General features: G+C 42.6%; 1 protein-coding gene across 2 annotated transcripts in view; it reads right to left on the bottom strand.

The window, feature by feature from the left end:
• Positions 1–8997: 8997 nt before the first annotated feature.
• The window catches only part of LOC140725520 (coiled-coil domain-containing protein 150-like), a 136583-nt gene continuing 130420 nt past the window's right edge, over positions 8998–15160 (bottom strand). For both annotated transcript variants that reach the window (XM_073041075.1, XM_073041076.1), the window contains one exon: positions 8998–11586. In XM_073041075.1, coding sequence (XP_072897176.1) covers positions 11572–11586 — 15 coding nt within the window. In that variant the 3' untranslated portion in view covers positions 8998–11571. The remainder of the gene's footprint in view (positions 11587–15160) is intronic.

Below are 15160 nucleotides of genomic sequence, written 5' to 3'. Positions count from 1 at the left end.
AGTTCGATGACAACTTGGATTGCATCTTGGGAGATACATTGGCAGGATCTGTCTACAGGAAAATCGACTCCCTCACAACCATTGTGTTCAACTCGCTAAAGAGTAATTCGGCCCAATGGAAAAGAAGGGGGATCTTAGACCATCACGGCAACCAAACAGGAGGGGAAGGGAGATTCGCCACCTGAGGAGTGAGATAAATATCCTGAACAAACAATTCAAAAACAGTTCACCTGACATAAAAGAAGGTGTCAAAGATCTAACAGCAAACTGCTGGAACAGCTGTGCAACCTCAGGAGGGTGGAGCAGCTGCAAAAGCGAAGAAGAGAGAAAGAGAGAAGGAGAGTGCAGTTTGTTAAAAACCCATCCAGGTTCACCAGGGCTCTTCTCAACCAGCAAAAATCTGGTACCCTAACCAGCTCAAAGCAGGAGGTGAAACAATTTCTGCGGGAATCACACAGCAATCCCCGTAGAAATCTGGGACTAGACTTCAATCCAGAAGTCCCCCAGTCCTCCAACCAAGAATCCCAGCATCTGAGCTGAACATGGCAGAGACCACGTGGCAGGAGGTCCAGGATATCATCAAGAGAGCAAAGTCACCTGCTGCCCCAGGACCAAGTGCTATACCCTACAAGGTATATAAGAAATGCCCAAAACTCCTCTGGAGTTTGTGGAAGATAATGAGGAAGATTTAGACCAAGGCTCTATTCCACCAAGCTGGAAAATGGCTGAAGAAGATTCCTCAACATTCGCCCAGTTTACAACAATCTCCCTCCTTAGTGCAGAGTGCAAGATATTCTTCCCAGTGCTTGCGAAAAGGCTGAACTCTTACTTAATAGAGAATCACTGTAATAACACATCTATCCAGAAAGGTGGCATCCTGGGTTTTTCTGGGTGCCTTGAACACACCTCAATAATCAACCAATTGATCCACAAGGTCAGGCAAAAGAAAGGCGATCTAACAGTCATCTGCTTAGACCTATCCAACGCCTATGGATCAATTCCACACATCCTCATCCAGGCTGGCCTGGACCTCTACCATATCCCACAAGTAATATGAGACATGATCACCAGCTAACTAGGAGGATTCAGCTATGCTTCACTTCAGCCCACTTTACAATCAGGTGGCAAGACCTCCAAAAAAGGATTTTAATGGGCTGTACCATCTCCCCCATCTTGTTGGTCATGGGTAGGAACCTCCTCTTATCAGCAGCAGCAGATGTAATCCCCCAGTGCTGGAGCTCGGCATCCGATAACCTCCAATACGTGGGTTCATGGATAAACATCACAGTAATTACTGTAACCCACGTTCAAGCAAGATGGGTTCTGGAAATCCTGTAAAACATAGCTACTTGGGCTAGGATGTCCTTCAAGGCCAGGAAATACAGATGCATGGTGATCAAAAAGGCAAAGTTACTAGCAAGTTCAGTCTTCAAGTACAAGAACAAGTCATTCCATCCATAGAGGACAACCCAGTAAAGTGTCTTGTAAAGTGGTTTAATGCAGCAATGATAGACAGCACCAACATCACCGACACTGTAAAGCGGAATGAGGAGTGGCTTAAGAAGATCGACGAATCCAGACTCCCTGATAAATTTAAGACATGGCTGTACCAACATGGTCTTCTATCAAGGTTACTCTGGCTTTTCACATTATATGAGTTCCTCATGACCACTACAGAAGGCATCGAGAGGAAAGTCAAAAAGCACCAGTGGAGGTGGCTGGGGATCCCCTCCCCAAGTTCTTCTTCAGTAGGGCTCTACATAAGATCAGTCAGCTACTGCTCCCGTTGTCATCAGTAGTGGAGGAGTTCAAGGTGGCAGTGTAGAGTTGTGTTAACACTGAGGGGCTCCGATGACAAGCTAATAACCCAAGCAGGAGTCACAACAAGATCGGGCCAGAAGAGGGCCGCCAACTCGGCCACAGACCAAGCAGTGAGCTCCCCGCAATTTAAAGTTATCATTGGCAAGCAATGCCTGGGACAGCAACAATGGAGGATTACGAGTGCAAGGGACATGTATGACATGATCCAGGCAGAGGTACAGAATCGCAAGGACGAAAGCAAGTTATCGAAGGCAGTGGAGTTGGGGGTCATAGGCTGCCTGGACGAATGGGATCTTCCCAAGATCACGTGGGGAGAGCTTTGGAGACTGGAACCCTTCTGCATTTATTTCCTCCTGCAGTCCATGTATGATACTCTCCCTACACCATCACGGCTGCACACATGGGGGCTGAGAGAGGACCCTAACTGCAAGTTTTGTGGTCAGTGGGGTTCACTGGCACACATACTGTCAGGATGCAAAACAGCTTTAACACAAGGAAGGTGTAGGTGCTTCCATGACAAGGTCCCTCTGTCCCTTGCTGACGCACTGGAGCAGAAGTATAAAAAGAGACCAACTGGCAGAGAGGGAAACTGGATAGCCATTTTCATAAAGGAGAGGGCCACGCCAGTCATATCAAAAGGGACTAAATCCAGTCTGCTGCAAACTGCCAAATCATGGGGGATGGATGTTGATGTGGGGAGGAAGCTGCAGTTCCCGGAGGTGGTGCAAACCACACTTCGACCAGATATTGTACTATGGTACACCAAAGACAAGAAAATCATCCTGGTGGAGCTCCCAGTACCACAGGAGGAAGGACGTGAAGAGGCCCATGAAAGTAAGGCTTTGAAATATCAGTCCTTAGTCCAGGAGTGCAGGGACCAAGGATGGCAGACATGGCTATTCGCAGTGGAGATCGGCTGTAGAGAATTCGCGGCAAGGTCAGCTGGGCCTTGTTGAAAAGACGAAAAACCAAGCAGCTCGCAGGATGAGGGAGGAAGCAGAAAGAGCCTCTTGCTGGATATGGAGCAGGCGAGAGAAGTTGAGTTGGAAGTCAGGAGCAGATGGCCAGTGACTTGGCCACCACGGCTGACCCACCAACTGGAGAGTGTAAGGGTCGAAACACTCTATGAAGGTTGGGCACTACCTGACATCTGCTATTGGCCAAAGGCTACAGTTACCTCATCAGGTAACTGAAGAGAGCACCCCAATCTATGATGCAAGCAAAAGTGGAGATTCATGGGTTCTTAATTAGTCAGTGCCTCAAAGATTACAGAGAGAAGGTAGGAGAATGGGGTTGAGAGGATTAATAAATCAGCCATAATGGAATAATGGAGCAGACTTCATGGACCGAATGGCCTAATTCTGCTCCTACATCCTATGGTCTTAAATTTTACTGCATGTATCAGTAATAATAAACCAAATTCTGACTCTGACCTTGTAGAGTTTTAGCAATTCCATTCATTTGAATGGAATAGGATGGCTGCAGAGAGAAAGGCAAGTTTCAGGAGATTTACACTTTATTGCTTATATGTTTTTAATTTTTTTAAATTCTAAATATAAATAAAACTAAAAATGAATTATTTGATTAAGAATACTGCTATCTCTCTTTTATGCTCTGGTGAAAAAAGTGTCTATGCTCAAAAGTGCAATGGCTGTTCCACCATTGAGAATTGCCATTCTTCCACATAGTGTAATTTCTCACCCAGAAATTATCAATTTGTACTTTATATTATTGTGTGCAAAGCATCTGTAGGAAGCAGGGTTGGAATTTTACGTAGAGAGGAATTCTGCTCCTGCAAGTCAAATCTTATCTGGATTTGAACATAATCTTGAGCAAATAATGTTAGTAGTCTACAAATATAATACAGAATATTTATGTAGTTGCATTTTTGCTGAAATGTATTTCTCACTTCCTCCTAAGGTTGTCTAAAGATGTAAATTGCTGTTTAGGTAGTAATGACACCAAAATTAGGATGAAGTAACACTGAGTTAATTCAAACTCAATAATTAATATTTCTGTGATTTATTTTGTTAACTTGCATTGAAACAAATAGCAATTATTTATTAAATTAAATTTGTCTTCAGGAATAATGTGAAATGGTTAACGTAAAAAATCAGTAAATAGTTTTGTGTAAATAATATATATTTAATCATTATTTGAGGTGTGAACTACTCTCTTACTTAAGAATTTTTTTCTACGAATACCTATACAAGAAATCTCACAATATGAATGATGGAAATTCCAAACAAAGAACCCATTTTGGATCTGTTTTTGAAGTTGGTAGAAGAAACTTGTTAAATAAAAGTATGTTTTATCGTGTTCTGGATAAACCACCACATTTTCCTTAAACGGTTATATTCTGCTTTAACTTCCAGCAGTCATTTTGGACGAGTTTTTTTTCACAATTTCATTGCTTTTTTGAAGACCTAAACAAAAGTTCATCAAGTTAGTATTACTAAACCTGGGATTATCCTTTTGGCTAAATCAGAGGTTCCCAACCTGGGGTCCACAAACTCTTCAGTTAATGGTAAAAGCCCATGGCATAAAAAAAGTTTGGGAACACTGTCTGACATCTCATACATAAGAAGCAATTTAAATAAACAAAAACATATCTTAAGTGTATAAGTTTCCTTAAAATGTTTTTGCTGTGCCTTGGGTATTTGACAGTTGTTGCTGCAATGAACAATGCTGTAAAGTTGTTATAACAAACGCAAAATCTATGAAATCTGTATTTAAAAAAGTGTTATATCTCAAAAATGTGGCAGATAGTTAAGTCAAAAATAATACTGAAACTGAGACAAAATTATATTTAAAAATTGCTTAATGTGAAAGTCAGGAACTAATTAAGACTATGTTGTTATAGTTGAAGCAAAAACTTAGTGCAGGATAGAAGTAGTACAAGACCATGTTAACTAGATATTGGTATTTGAAAGTAGGGCTGGAACACTGATTAAACAAGGAAACAACAAAGGTTTGAAGCATCCAAGGGGCGACTTTGCTAAAACAAGCAATATTTACAACAGAATTTCAGACAAGTAGAATTGTTCAAGGAATAACACATTCTGTAATGCATCAAAGAAGAAAGTTAAAGAATGGCTCACTTGACAAGACAGGACTAACAATAAATGAAAAAAATATATTTTTGATGGGAATGGTGGTCACATAGCATTAGAAATTTATAACAGGTAAGATTAAAGAAAAAAATGTATAAAGTATGCTGTTAGAGAGATGCAATCAGAAACTCAAATGTAATAAATTTGCTGTGCTTATAACCAATATACAATAGCTATTTGTTGCAGGCAGGAACAAACCTTTTGAGTTATCTTAAATTAGATACCAATTGGAATTTCTCAGACCAATTATATCAGTAGATTCTTTATGGAAAGCCTTATCATGCCAAAAGTGAAGTTGGAGTAAAATTATACATATTAAGTTTCCAGTAAGATGGTGGTACACTCAAATGCAGAAGTTTCTACAGGGCCAACCAAAGGTGATATGTTCTTTTTTAAATGTAATTTCTTACAATTGCAAGACCCCGCTGGACATTAAGAACTTAAAGTATTGTTGGTCTAACCCATCTGCTTGTTGGGAGAGAAACTGAAGGAGCTGGACTTGGTGTGGATCGTGCTGTTGCCTGCGTCAGACAGGCGTCAGAGTGGGTGTGAGAAGGAGGTGAACAGTCTAATAGTGAGTTGTCAGAAACGAGCCACGCTCCCGAATAATGGCTTCAAGACAAATTCAAGGAAACAAAGTTTATTAACAGTTCTGCAGAGCTGGGTGCCTTCAGAGAAGGGAACCCTGAACCTTACAGGGCAGCAGGTTTTATCCTTCTTCCTTACCCCTCCCCTCCCTGACTCGGGAGGTACACAGTCTTAGATTCAGTGTTTTCCCATTCCATATTTGGAGTTGTTTTTTTACACATTTCTGTAAAACAATAGTCCATATCTCAGGACTTCAATGATTACAATCTTGTCAGGCGCTTCTGCATTCCTGCTTATCAGACATAATTAAATCACATTTGTTTTCTGACTTTAACCCAGACATAATTAAATCACATTTGTTTTCTGCACTTTTAACCTCGCACATCTTAATTTACTTCAACTCTCACAATTCCACCCTTTTTCTTTTTAAGATGTGCGTAGCAGCTAGCATTTTTCCTCTTTCCAGGGGGCCCACCATCCTTCCTCCGCCCCCCCCCCACCCCCGTGGAGGGTCAACTTTCTTCTTTAATAGCAAAAGTTTTAGCTCGTTTGTCCCATGTTGGGATATCGCTACTGCCTGAAGTTGTGACACACTTCGCCTTATTAGTGTTTGTACACAGGGGATGAGGCAGGGTAAAAGCATCAAACTCATTAATCCACCTCCCACCATCCAGAGAGCTGTTCGCCACCAACTGCCTTTATTATAGACCTGATAGTACGGCTTACCATTTTCCCAACACTCTTCTGCTTTTATCATAACAACGGTCATTTACATGCGAGTGGGATACAAATGATCCTGGGAACACCCTCTGCCCCACTCGTACTATGGTTCTGCACTTGTCACATTTCCCTTCAATTTTCCCGACATATAGAATCAAATATATTACAGTCAATAATGTTACAGTCCACATAGAGTTCATTTTTGCTGCCTTTTTAGCTTCACCACCAACGGTTCTTCACCGGGAACACAGGTCCACTCAGTGCGGCTTTCGGGCTTCACCGGTCCTTTTACCCTGGATGCGTGTGTCCACCCTTTTTCTTTTGTCCGTACAGCCGCCTCTGTTGTTAGCAGGACCTGGAAAGGGCCTTCCCACTGTGGCTGTAACTTCTCCGGCTTCCAGGTCCTTACCAGAACCCAATCTCCAGGCACGATCTGATGTAAAGCAAAGTCGAGCGGCGGAGTCTGGGCCAAGAGACCCTTTTTCCGCAGTTCTGCAAAGGAACGGGACAAGGCCAGTAAATTGTTCTTTACAAATAAATCACCCCCCTGTAGTATGGGATACCCCTCTATTTTATTCCAATATGGCAGTCCAAAGAGCATCTCATAAGGAGATACTCCTATGTCCTTCCGGGGCGCTGTACGTATTCTCAGGAGAGCGATCGGCAAACACTTGGTCCATGGTAGCTTGGTTTCCAACATCAACTTGGTTAGCTGTGCCTTCAGGGTGCTGTTCATTCGTTCTACTCTTCCCGGACTCTGGGGATGCCACGGGGTATGGTACTTCCATTCAAACGCAGACATGTCACGACTGCTCTCTTCTAGCGGGCAACTCCAGAAGGCGTCTTTTAGATCTATTACACTGAACCATTCATGGTCAGGGGAGATCTTACTCATCAGCGTGTAAGGGTTGGGCACTACCGGGTATCGGGTTTGGACTACTGCATTTAGGCCCCGCAGGTCTTGTACCATCCGATAAGTCCCATCTGGCTTTCGCACCAGGAGTATTGGGGTATTATATGGTGACATACATTCCTCCAGTAGTCCGTCAGCGATCAATCCCTCAATCACCGGCTGCAGCCCTTTTCTTCCTTCCATCGCAATGGGGTACTGCTTCCTTCTCACTGGGCGACTGTCCGGTAACAAGGTGATCTGTAAAGGGCTGATGTTCAATCCTCCCGTTTCCCTCTCTATACCATACCTCGGGCTCTATTTTCCGATCGTCTTCTTCTTTTAATGCGAATAGTTTTACTATTATCTCTCCATTGCTTGGCACTGTTCCAATACCCAATTGAACTTGCAGATCTCTTCCTAATAGATTAAATCCTGCCAAGGGCAGCAGGAGGAGGTCTCGTCTAGTTGCTCTATCTTCATATCCGACTTCCACATTGTCCACAATTGGCACTTGTATTGTCTTTCCTCCGATACCGGATACTCCCATCAATTTTGCTCCGGTCTGGGTCCCTGATGGTATCTCTATTATACTCGATCTTTCAGCTCCTGAGTCGACCATGAAGGTTGTGTCACACCCTTGGGGGCCTAATTTCAAGTTTACCAGGGTTTCCTGCCGATGATTTTTCTTCCCCAAGGGTTGGAACCCCCGACCCCCCTAGTACTCTTCTTCCATCATGGCGTACGAGTGCACTTCCCGTCGGTATCTGGGGCACTCGAGCCTGAAGTGTCCCTCTTCGTTGCAGTGAAAACATCTAGGGGCCCTCCTGGGTCCCCTACTTCGATCTTGGCTGCCACTTCGTCCCGGCCATGGGTCTCTTCTTTCTCTTTTGTCTGCGGTCACCTGTTGGACCGTCTGGACCATTATCTTGGCTGCTTGCTTCTGCTTCTCTTCATCCCTTCTTACAAACACTTTCTGTGCCTCCCTAAGTAGTTCACTCAAGGGTTTAGTATTCCAGTCTTCTAGTTTTTTTCTTATATCTGGCCATGCCTTCGATACAAATTCAACACGAATCAGCTGTTGGCCAACCTCCGTTTCAGTGTCTATTCCCGCGTATTGTCGCATATTCCTCCGGATTTTATCTAGGAAGTCGGACGGAGTCTCCTCGGGATTTTGGTGGCTCCCAAATGCCTTGGTAAAGTTGTGTCCCTTCGGAACCGCCTGTCTTATTCCCTTTATTAGGAATTCTCGCATATCTCTCATATTTCTTCGGCCCCCCTCCGTTTGCTTACCCCATTCTGGGTCCACAAGAGGGAATTTCTGTTGTGGCTCTGCTTCGTTTGGCCTTTCCTTTTCCCACATTACTATGGCCGCCTGTCTTATCATTTGTCTTTCTTGGGTGGAAAACAAGGTTCCCATAATTGAGTACATTTCATCCCAGGTATAAATGTTGGGTCCTAGGAATTGATCCAACTGTTCGGCCAGGTCCATGGGGTCTTCTAATAGGCCTTTCATTTCCTTTTTAAAATTCCGTACCTCAGTGCTAGTCAGGGGAACATTAACATACCCCGTCCCTCCATTTGCTCCTCCCATTGGTACTTCTCTCAGAGGATATAGTGTGACGGTCTGTTCAACTTCCTCTTTGTGATTTTTAGCTGTTTGTGACCTGGTTTCCATCCTCCTGGCTCCTATACTCTGCGGTTTTGCACGCTCCGTTTCCTCTTCACCCTGGTCTGCATTTTCTCCAGCTGCAGCTGCCGATTCATTTTCACTTTCCCTTGCCTCAAGGTCATCGATTTGCGGAGCGGTAGGGGGCACATATGGGGGCGGCAGGTGCTCGAGCACCGCCCATGTATTCTGTTTCTGTCCCCCTTCATTTATCGTTTTTCAATTTATAACTATTTGTCGTTGGTAACCAGCATAGGGCATAATCACTTTCTTCGGGTTTAACGTTAGGTTTTGAATTCACGTACAGATTAAGGGCTTGTTGTACCCAATCCTCGCTAGACCCGAACTTAGGCCACCACACAGCCGACCCTTGGATCGGCTGGTGGGACCAGAATTCACAGTACTGTATCATTTTTTCTTTAACTTCCCTTTTCGCCTCCCGTAATCCCAATTTTCTAACATCCGTCCCAATGGACTATCAGGGGGTACCCCGGGGTATTTTTCATCGTTGGCGCCTGGATTTCCTTTACCCTTTTCTCTCTTAGACCCCTTATTTCCCATCTCAAGGACTTGCCCGGTTCCTATCCACCCGCAGGCTACCCCGTGGTTCCGCACTCCTTGCGCACCACGTCACTGCAGGAATTTAATTTGAATGTGACCCACCTAGCTCGATCACTCCTGTCCAATTCCGGAACCTTTACTCCCGCGATCGCCCAGCTATCCACACACAGGCTACCCCGTGGTTCCACAATTCTCGTGCACTACGTCTCTGCAGGGTAACCCCATAGTTCCACAATTCTCGTGTACCACGTCACTGCAGGATCTCTTACCTGGGTCCTGTGCACAGAAATTACTCGATCGCTCACTGTCTCGACTGCCTCGACAACCCCTCTTTGTTTCCCTGAGTCCGCCGGATATCACTCGCTCAAGCCGCGCGGGGCAACGAGCAAGGAATCAGGGACTGCCGAACTCGGCAGGGTGCACCTTCTCCGATGTCCTTCCTTGCCCCCCTCACGGCCGGAGTGTGGATCCTGGACGAGCCCCCAAGTTGTCAGAAACAAGCCACGCTCCCGAATAATGGCTTCAAGACAAATTCAAGGAAACAAAGTTTATTAACAGTTCTGCAGAGCTGGGTGCCTTCAGAGAAGGGAACCCTGAACCTTACAGGGCAGCAGGTTTTATCCTTCTTCCTTACCCCCCCTCCCTCCCTGACTCGGGAGGTACACAGTCTTAGATTCAGTGTTTTCCCATTCCATATTTGGAGTTGTTTTTTACACATTTCTGTAAAACAATAGTCCATATCTCAGGACTTCAATGATTACAATCGGCGCTTCTGCATTCCTGCTTATCAGACATAATTAAATCACATTTGTTTTCTGACTTTAACCCAGACATAATTAAATCACATTTGTTTTCTGCACTGACTTTTAACCTCGCACATCTTAATTTACTTCAACTCTCACATGAGTGATTGTCTTAGTCTCCTATCTTGTGATCACAAGACCCTGTTCATGTGGAATGTTGCTAGTCCAATTCACTGGCTTACTGCTGAATTGTGGGGGGGACGGTGGGGGAGCTGCATGGCCTCAGTCATAGCAAGGACTAGGCCTCAAGCCATGGAGTTCTCTTTTTGCAGCCGCCCAGGAGAGACGCTTTAGAATCGGTGCACTCTACTGGAGTGCTGGCGGTGGTGTAACTGGAATAGGAGCTGCCCTCTAGTGTTCGCTCTGCAGAAGACAAGCTGTATTGTGTTTGACTGCAGACTGCTGCAACATTCATGGGTTCAGGGGCTTGAACTATATTTTCTGTGTGACAGTATTTTAATGTTATATGTACTATGTAACCCCTGTGCTGTGTATCACTGTTGGTACTGTGGTACTGCATCTTGGTACTGGAATAATGCTGTTACATTTGGCTATATTCATGGGTATTCATGGATGGGTGAATGACAATTAAACTGGAACTTGAATTTAAATGGTATCAGTGTTCAAGGTGTTACGTATCCCGTAACTGGATCACTTACCAGCAAAGATAGAGAGGTCCACTGAAGTCTGATGGTACCATTTTTAAACGTTTTTATTTATATAGGGGCACAAAAGTAAGGTTAATACAAACATTCAGATAACATACGTTGTCAATACTCAATCTAAAGCGCAGGTATAGTAATAATCAATCAGAAATAAGCTCTATCGTTGTCTAGGGGATAATATCTTGTCCATTCGGAAATATAACAGTCATTCAAAAGTCTGCAGGCTTCAGCCTTTTGGGAACCGCTGGGTTTCCCGTGTTGGAGAGAGAGAGAGAGATTGGTGAGAAAAGGAACACTTGCCCGGGTCCTTACGAAACAAAGCCGTGGAATCAGGGGAGCAGGCTTTCCTGTTGTTAGTTAAAAGCGATTTTCCGTGATTCCAGCCACAGACTCCCGATTCGGAATCTAACGCATGTGGCTTCCTTCAAAATGGCTTCCCGCTACGACGGGATCGCTATCGTGTCTCCTTGGTGCGTCTGGAGGGGTCGTTCCCCCCCAGGCCCTCCTTTATACTTCCTCACGGGATCGCAGGTGTCAATCTCTCTCTCAACCAGCCCACTTTGCCCGAGGGCTTTACACGTGGTCTTCATGAGACAATAGTCAAGGTTGCCTTATTCTGCATCCCGGTGGAACGCGGTATTCAGCACGTCTCTCTCTCTCTCCCATTTCCTGTGTCTATTCAGCACGTCTTTCTCTTCTCTTGGGTCATTGACCCCCCCCTTCATTAGGGCTCTTGCGATTCTCACAAAGGAGGGGGCTGGTATCATAACAAAGGGAACATATAAGCAAAGAGAAGCACTAACAGTTTATAAGTACTAGTCATTTTATAGTTTTGGAGTACAAGGATCAATGTATGAAATATCAAAGAATGAGACCTGAGTGGTAGGGTAAAAAGGAAAAATTGCAAAGTAAGCGAGAATTAGCACAATATAAAACTTAGAGAGTAGTAGAAAGAATTGTAAGGACAATTCATAGTTATTGAGCGATGAGGCAGTGAATCAGCATACAGGAGGGAAATTGAAAATTTGGCTGAGTGATATAATAATAACCTCTCACTCAATGTTAATACGACCAAGGAACTGATTGTAGACTTCAGGAGAGGGAAACCAGAAGTCCATAAGCCAGTACTCATCGAAGGATCAGAGGTGGAGAGGACCAGTAGCTTTAAATTCCTGGGTGTCACTATTTCAGAAGACCCGTCCTGGACCCATCATATAAATATAATTACAAAAAAAAAGCATGGCAGTGCCTCTACTTCCTCAGGAGTCTGCAGAGTTTGTCATGTTATAAAAAACCTTGGCAAACTTCTATAGATGTCTGGTGGAAAATGTACTGACTGGCTGTATTATGGACTGTATGGGAACACCAATGCCTTTGAGTGGAAAATCCTAAAAAAGGTAGTGGATTTGGCCCAGTACATCACGGATAAAGCCCTTGCAACAATTCAGCTTATCTATATGAAATGCTGTCATAGAAAAAGAGCATCCATCATGAAAGATCCTCACTACACAGGCCGTGTTCTTTTCTACCTGTAGAAGGTACAAGTGCTTCAGGACTCACACCACCAGGTTCAAGAACAGTAACAACCCCTCAACAATCAGGCTCTTGAACAGAAGGGGATAACTACACATTCTTTCTCTGGTATTCCCACAACTGTTGGTCTCACTTTAAGGACTCATCTTGATAAGTCACACTTGTTATTTATTTATTTATTTGCACAGTTTGTTGTTCATTGATCCTGTTTACATTTACTGACCTATAGATTTGCTAAGTATTTCTGCAGGAAAAAGAATCTCAGGGTTGTAAGTGATGCCATGTATGTACACCAATAATAAACTTGACCTTGAACTTTGAAGGAAATTAAACATATTGAATAAGAATTTGAAATCAGAGGATAATCTAAATTAGCAAGAAGATAAATTTCTGAGTCTTGATACAGGGTAGGAGATGAACAGCTAAATATGTATGAGTTAAAATTAATGGTGGATAGAACGGCAGCAAAAAGATTATTTCTTAAGCATATAAATGATAGAGGCAGAAAATTTCTGTGAAGTGGGCAGAAGTTCACTTAATCTTTTCTATTTGTCTTTTTACATTTCTAGTGGTCATATTGCAGGACCATGTTTAATCTAATAACCTAAATCTATTTCAGTGAACAAAACTGCAGAATTGAATAATTAATGAAATGTACACATTGTTTCCAATTACAGGCATTATGCAAGTTACAGCTGGGAACTGTTCATAAACAGTGAGGGATGCCGAAGGGAGGGGAGGCAGGGAGGAAGACAGGCACACAGATATGCCCCATTTCTAAATGGCAGAAGATGCCTGCAACCCTGCTAACCCAAGTTACCAAATCCATCCCTAAAGGCCGCACAGATCTCCCAAACATTCAGCCATATATTAGTCAGGCATTTTAAACCTGGGAAGAGTTGTAACTTGTATTTAATTAAAGTCAAATTACATTAGTTACTGTAGTAAGGATATCCAGCATGAGCCTTTTCCTGGCAGCATAGCATTAGCACAACACTTCACAGCAACGGCATTTACTGATTGAGGTTCAATTTTAAGGTTTTTATATCTTCTCCCCATGTCCACATGGATTTCCTTTGGGTACCCCAGTTTTCTCCCACATTCAAAACATATATGGGTTAGGATTGGTAAGTTGTGGGTATGCTACATTGGTGCCAGAAGCATTGCAATATTCCCAGGCTGCCTCCAGCATACCCTTGGACTGTGTTGATTGTTGATGCAAGCAATGCATTTTACTGTATGTTTCAATGTACACGTGACAACTAAAGCTAATCTTTATCTTTGCTTTAACTTCAAGAAGATACATAGGTACATATATTCAAACTAACAGTCCAAAAGACTTCCTAAGTTGTGATTTTAAAATCTCAATAAAAATGTTTTTCTCTGTTTTCTTAATTATCTGAGGAAATTCATTATTTAGGTATGGATAATTCTGGAGGTTAATGCTGAACCTGTGCACTTTTGAAGTATCACTTTACCAGAAAAATAGAAAAACTACTGCAGAATGTATAAATGAAATAGGCTTCTGCTAATTTAGTTGCAAATATACTATTTGGAAAATGGAAATAAACAACATAATAAAAATATTTCAATGAAAGATAATTGACATAAAGACTTCTCACTTCACTTCTTGACATGCCAGATATCTAGCATATTATGTGTTTATTTCAGATTTCCAGGATCTGCAGTTTTCTGCTATTTGAAATAAATTGTGCAACATTGTGATGAATCATGCTGCCATGTTGAAGGATAATATAGTTTCTTCTTTGCCATGCAACTTTTAATGAAAGGTTCTAGTAGAAGTGCAGTAGTACAGAGGTTAGCATAACACTTTACAGTGCCAACAATGAGTTTGTATGTTCTTCTTGTGACTATGTGGACTTACTCCAAGTGCACCAGTTTCATTCCACATTCCAACAACAAACAGGTTGGGTTAGTAAGTTGTGAGTGTGCTATGTTGGTACCAGAAGCCTCAAGCATGCTGTCCCCAGCATGTCCTTGGACTGTGTTGATGCAAATGATCTGTCTCACTGTATGTTTTGATGCACGTGACAAATAAAGCTTATCTTTTTAAAATTTTAAATATTTATAGCCCCTCCCCTGAGAGTTCCAGCATTTAAGATCCTCCACTTACAGATTACTGGAAATTTTATGTGGAACTACAAATTTTCATTTCTATTTGCATGGGTGATGAATTGAAGAAAGAAATGTATTACTACACCTTTTGTGAATTTAGCCTATTTCAGCAGTTGGCATCTAACACTTACTTATAAACATAACAGGTTCAAAATCTTTTCTTCAGTGACCCATTCCAGCTATATTTCTTGAGCAAGTGCATCTCCAATATAACAGAACCTATGACATCCCAGCGACTAAATTTTCACGAAGGTGGTAATGGTTTAACACCTACATTCCATTTGGCTTCAAATTTGCTTCTTTTCACTTGGTTGATCACTTAGACAAATCAGACTTTCCAGAGACAAATTTTAATTTCTGATTAGTGTCCCAACAACTGAGGCTGGATTGGCTTGGAATTTCAAATGCCAAAATCTTCATGCCCTTTGTAAATATAAAAGCTTGAATTTACCAGACTACTAGATGTAGTGTTTATTTTCCTTTGAAAGAACAGTGCTGAACTTTACCCAAAGGATGATACTGAATATGTTAATAAAGTGAACATAGTGTAAAGTTTTAAAAAGATGAAACTTTAACTATAAGAATATCTTTCTTCTATCACAATGCACAGCTTAAATATTAACTTTTTCCACAAATAGTTAATATGCATCATGGAGTTCTTA

Source organism: Hemitrygon akajei, chromosome 3, assembly GCF_048418815.1.
Source record: "Hemitrygon akajei chromosome 3, sHemAka1.3, whole genome shotgun sequence".
NCBI lineage: Eukaryota > Metazoa > Chordata > Chondrichthyes > Myliobatiformes > Dasyatidae > Hemitrygon > Hemitrygon akajei.
The sequence above is the reverse complement of the archived record's forward strand: the minus strand, read 5'-3'. Positions and strand labels throughout refer to the sequence as shown.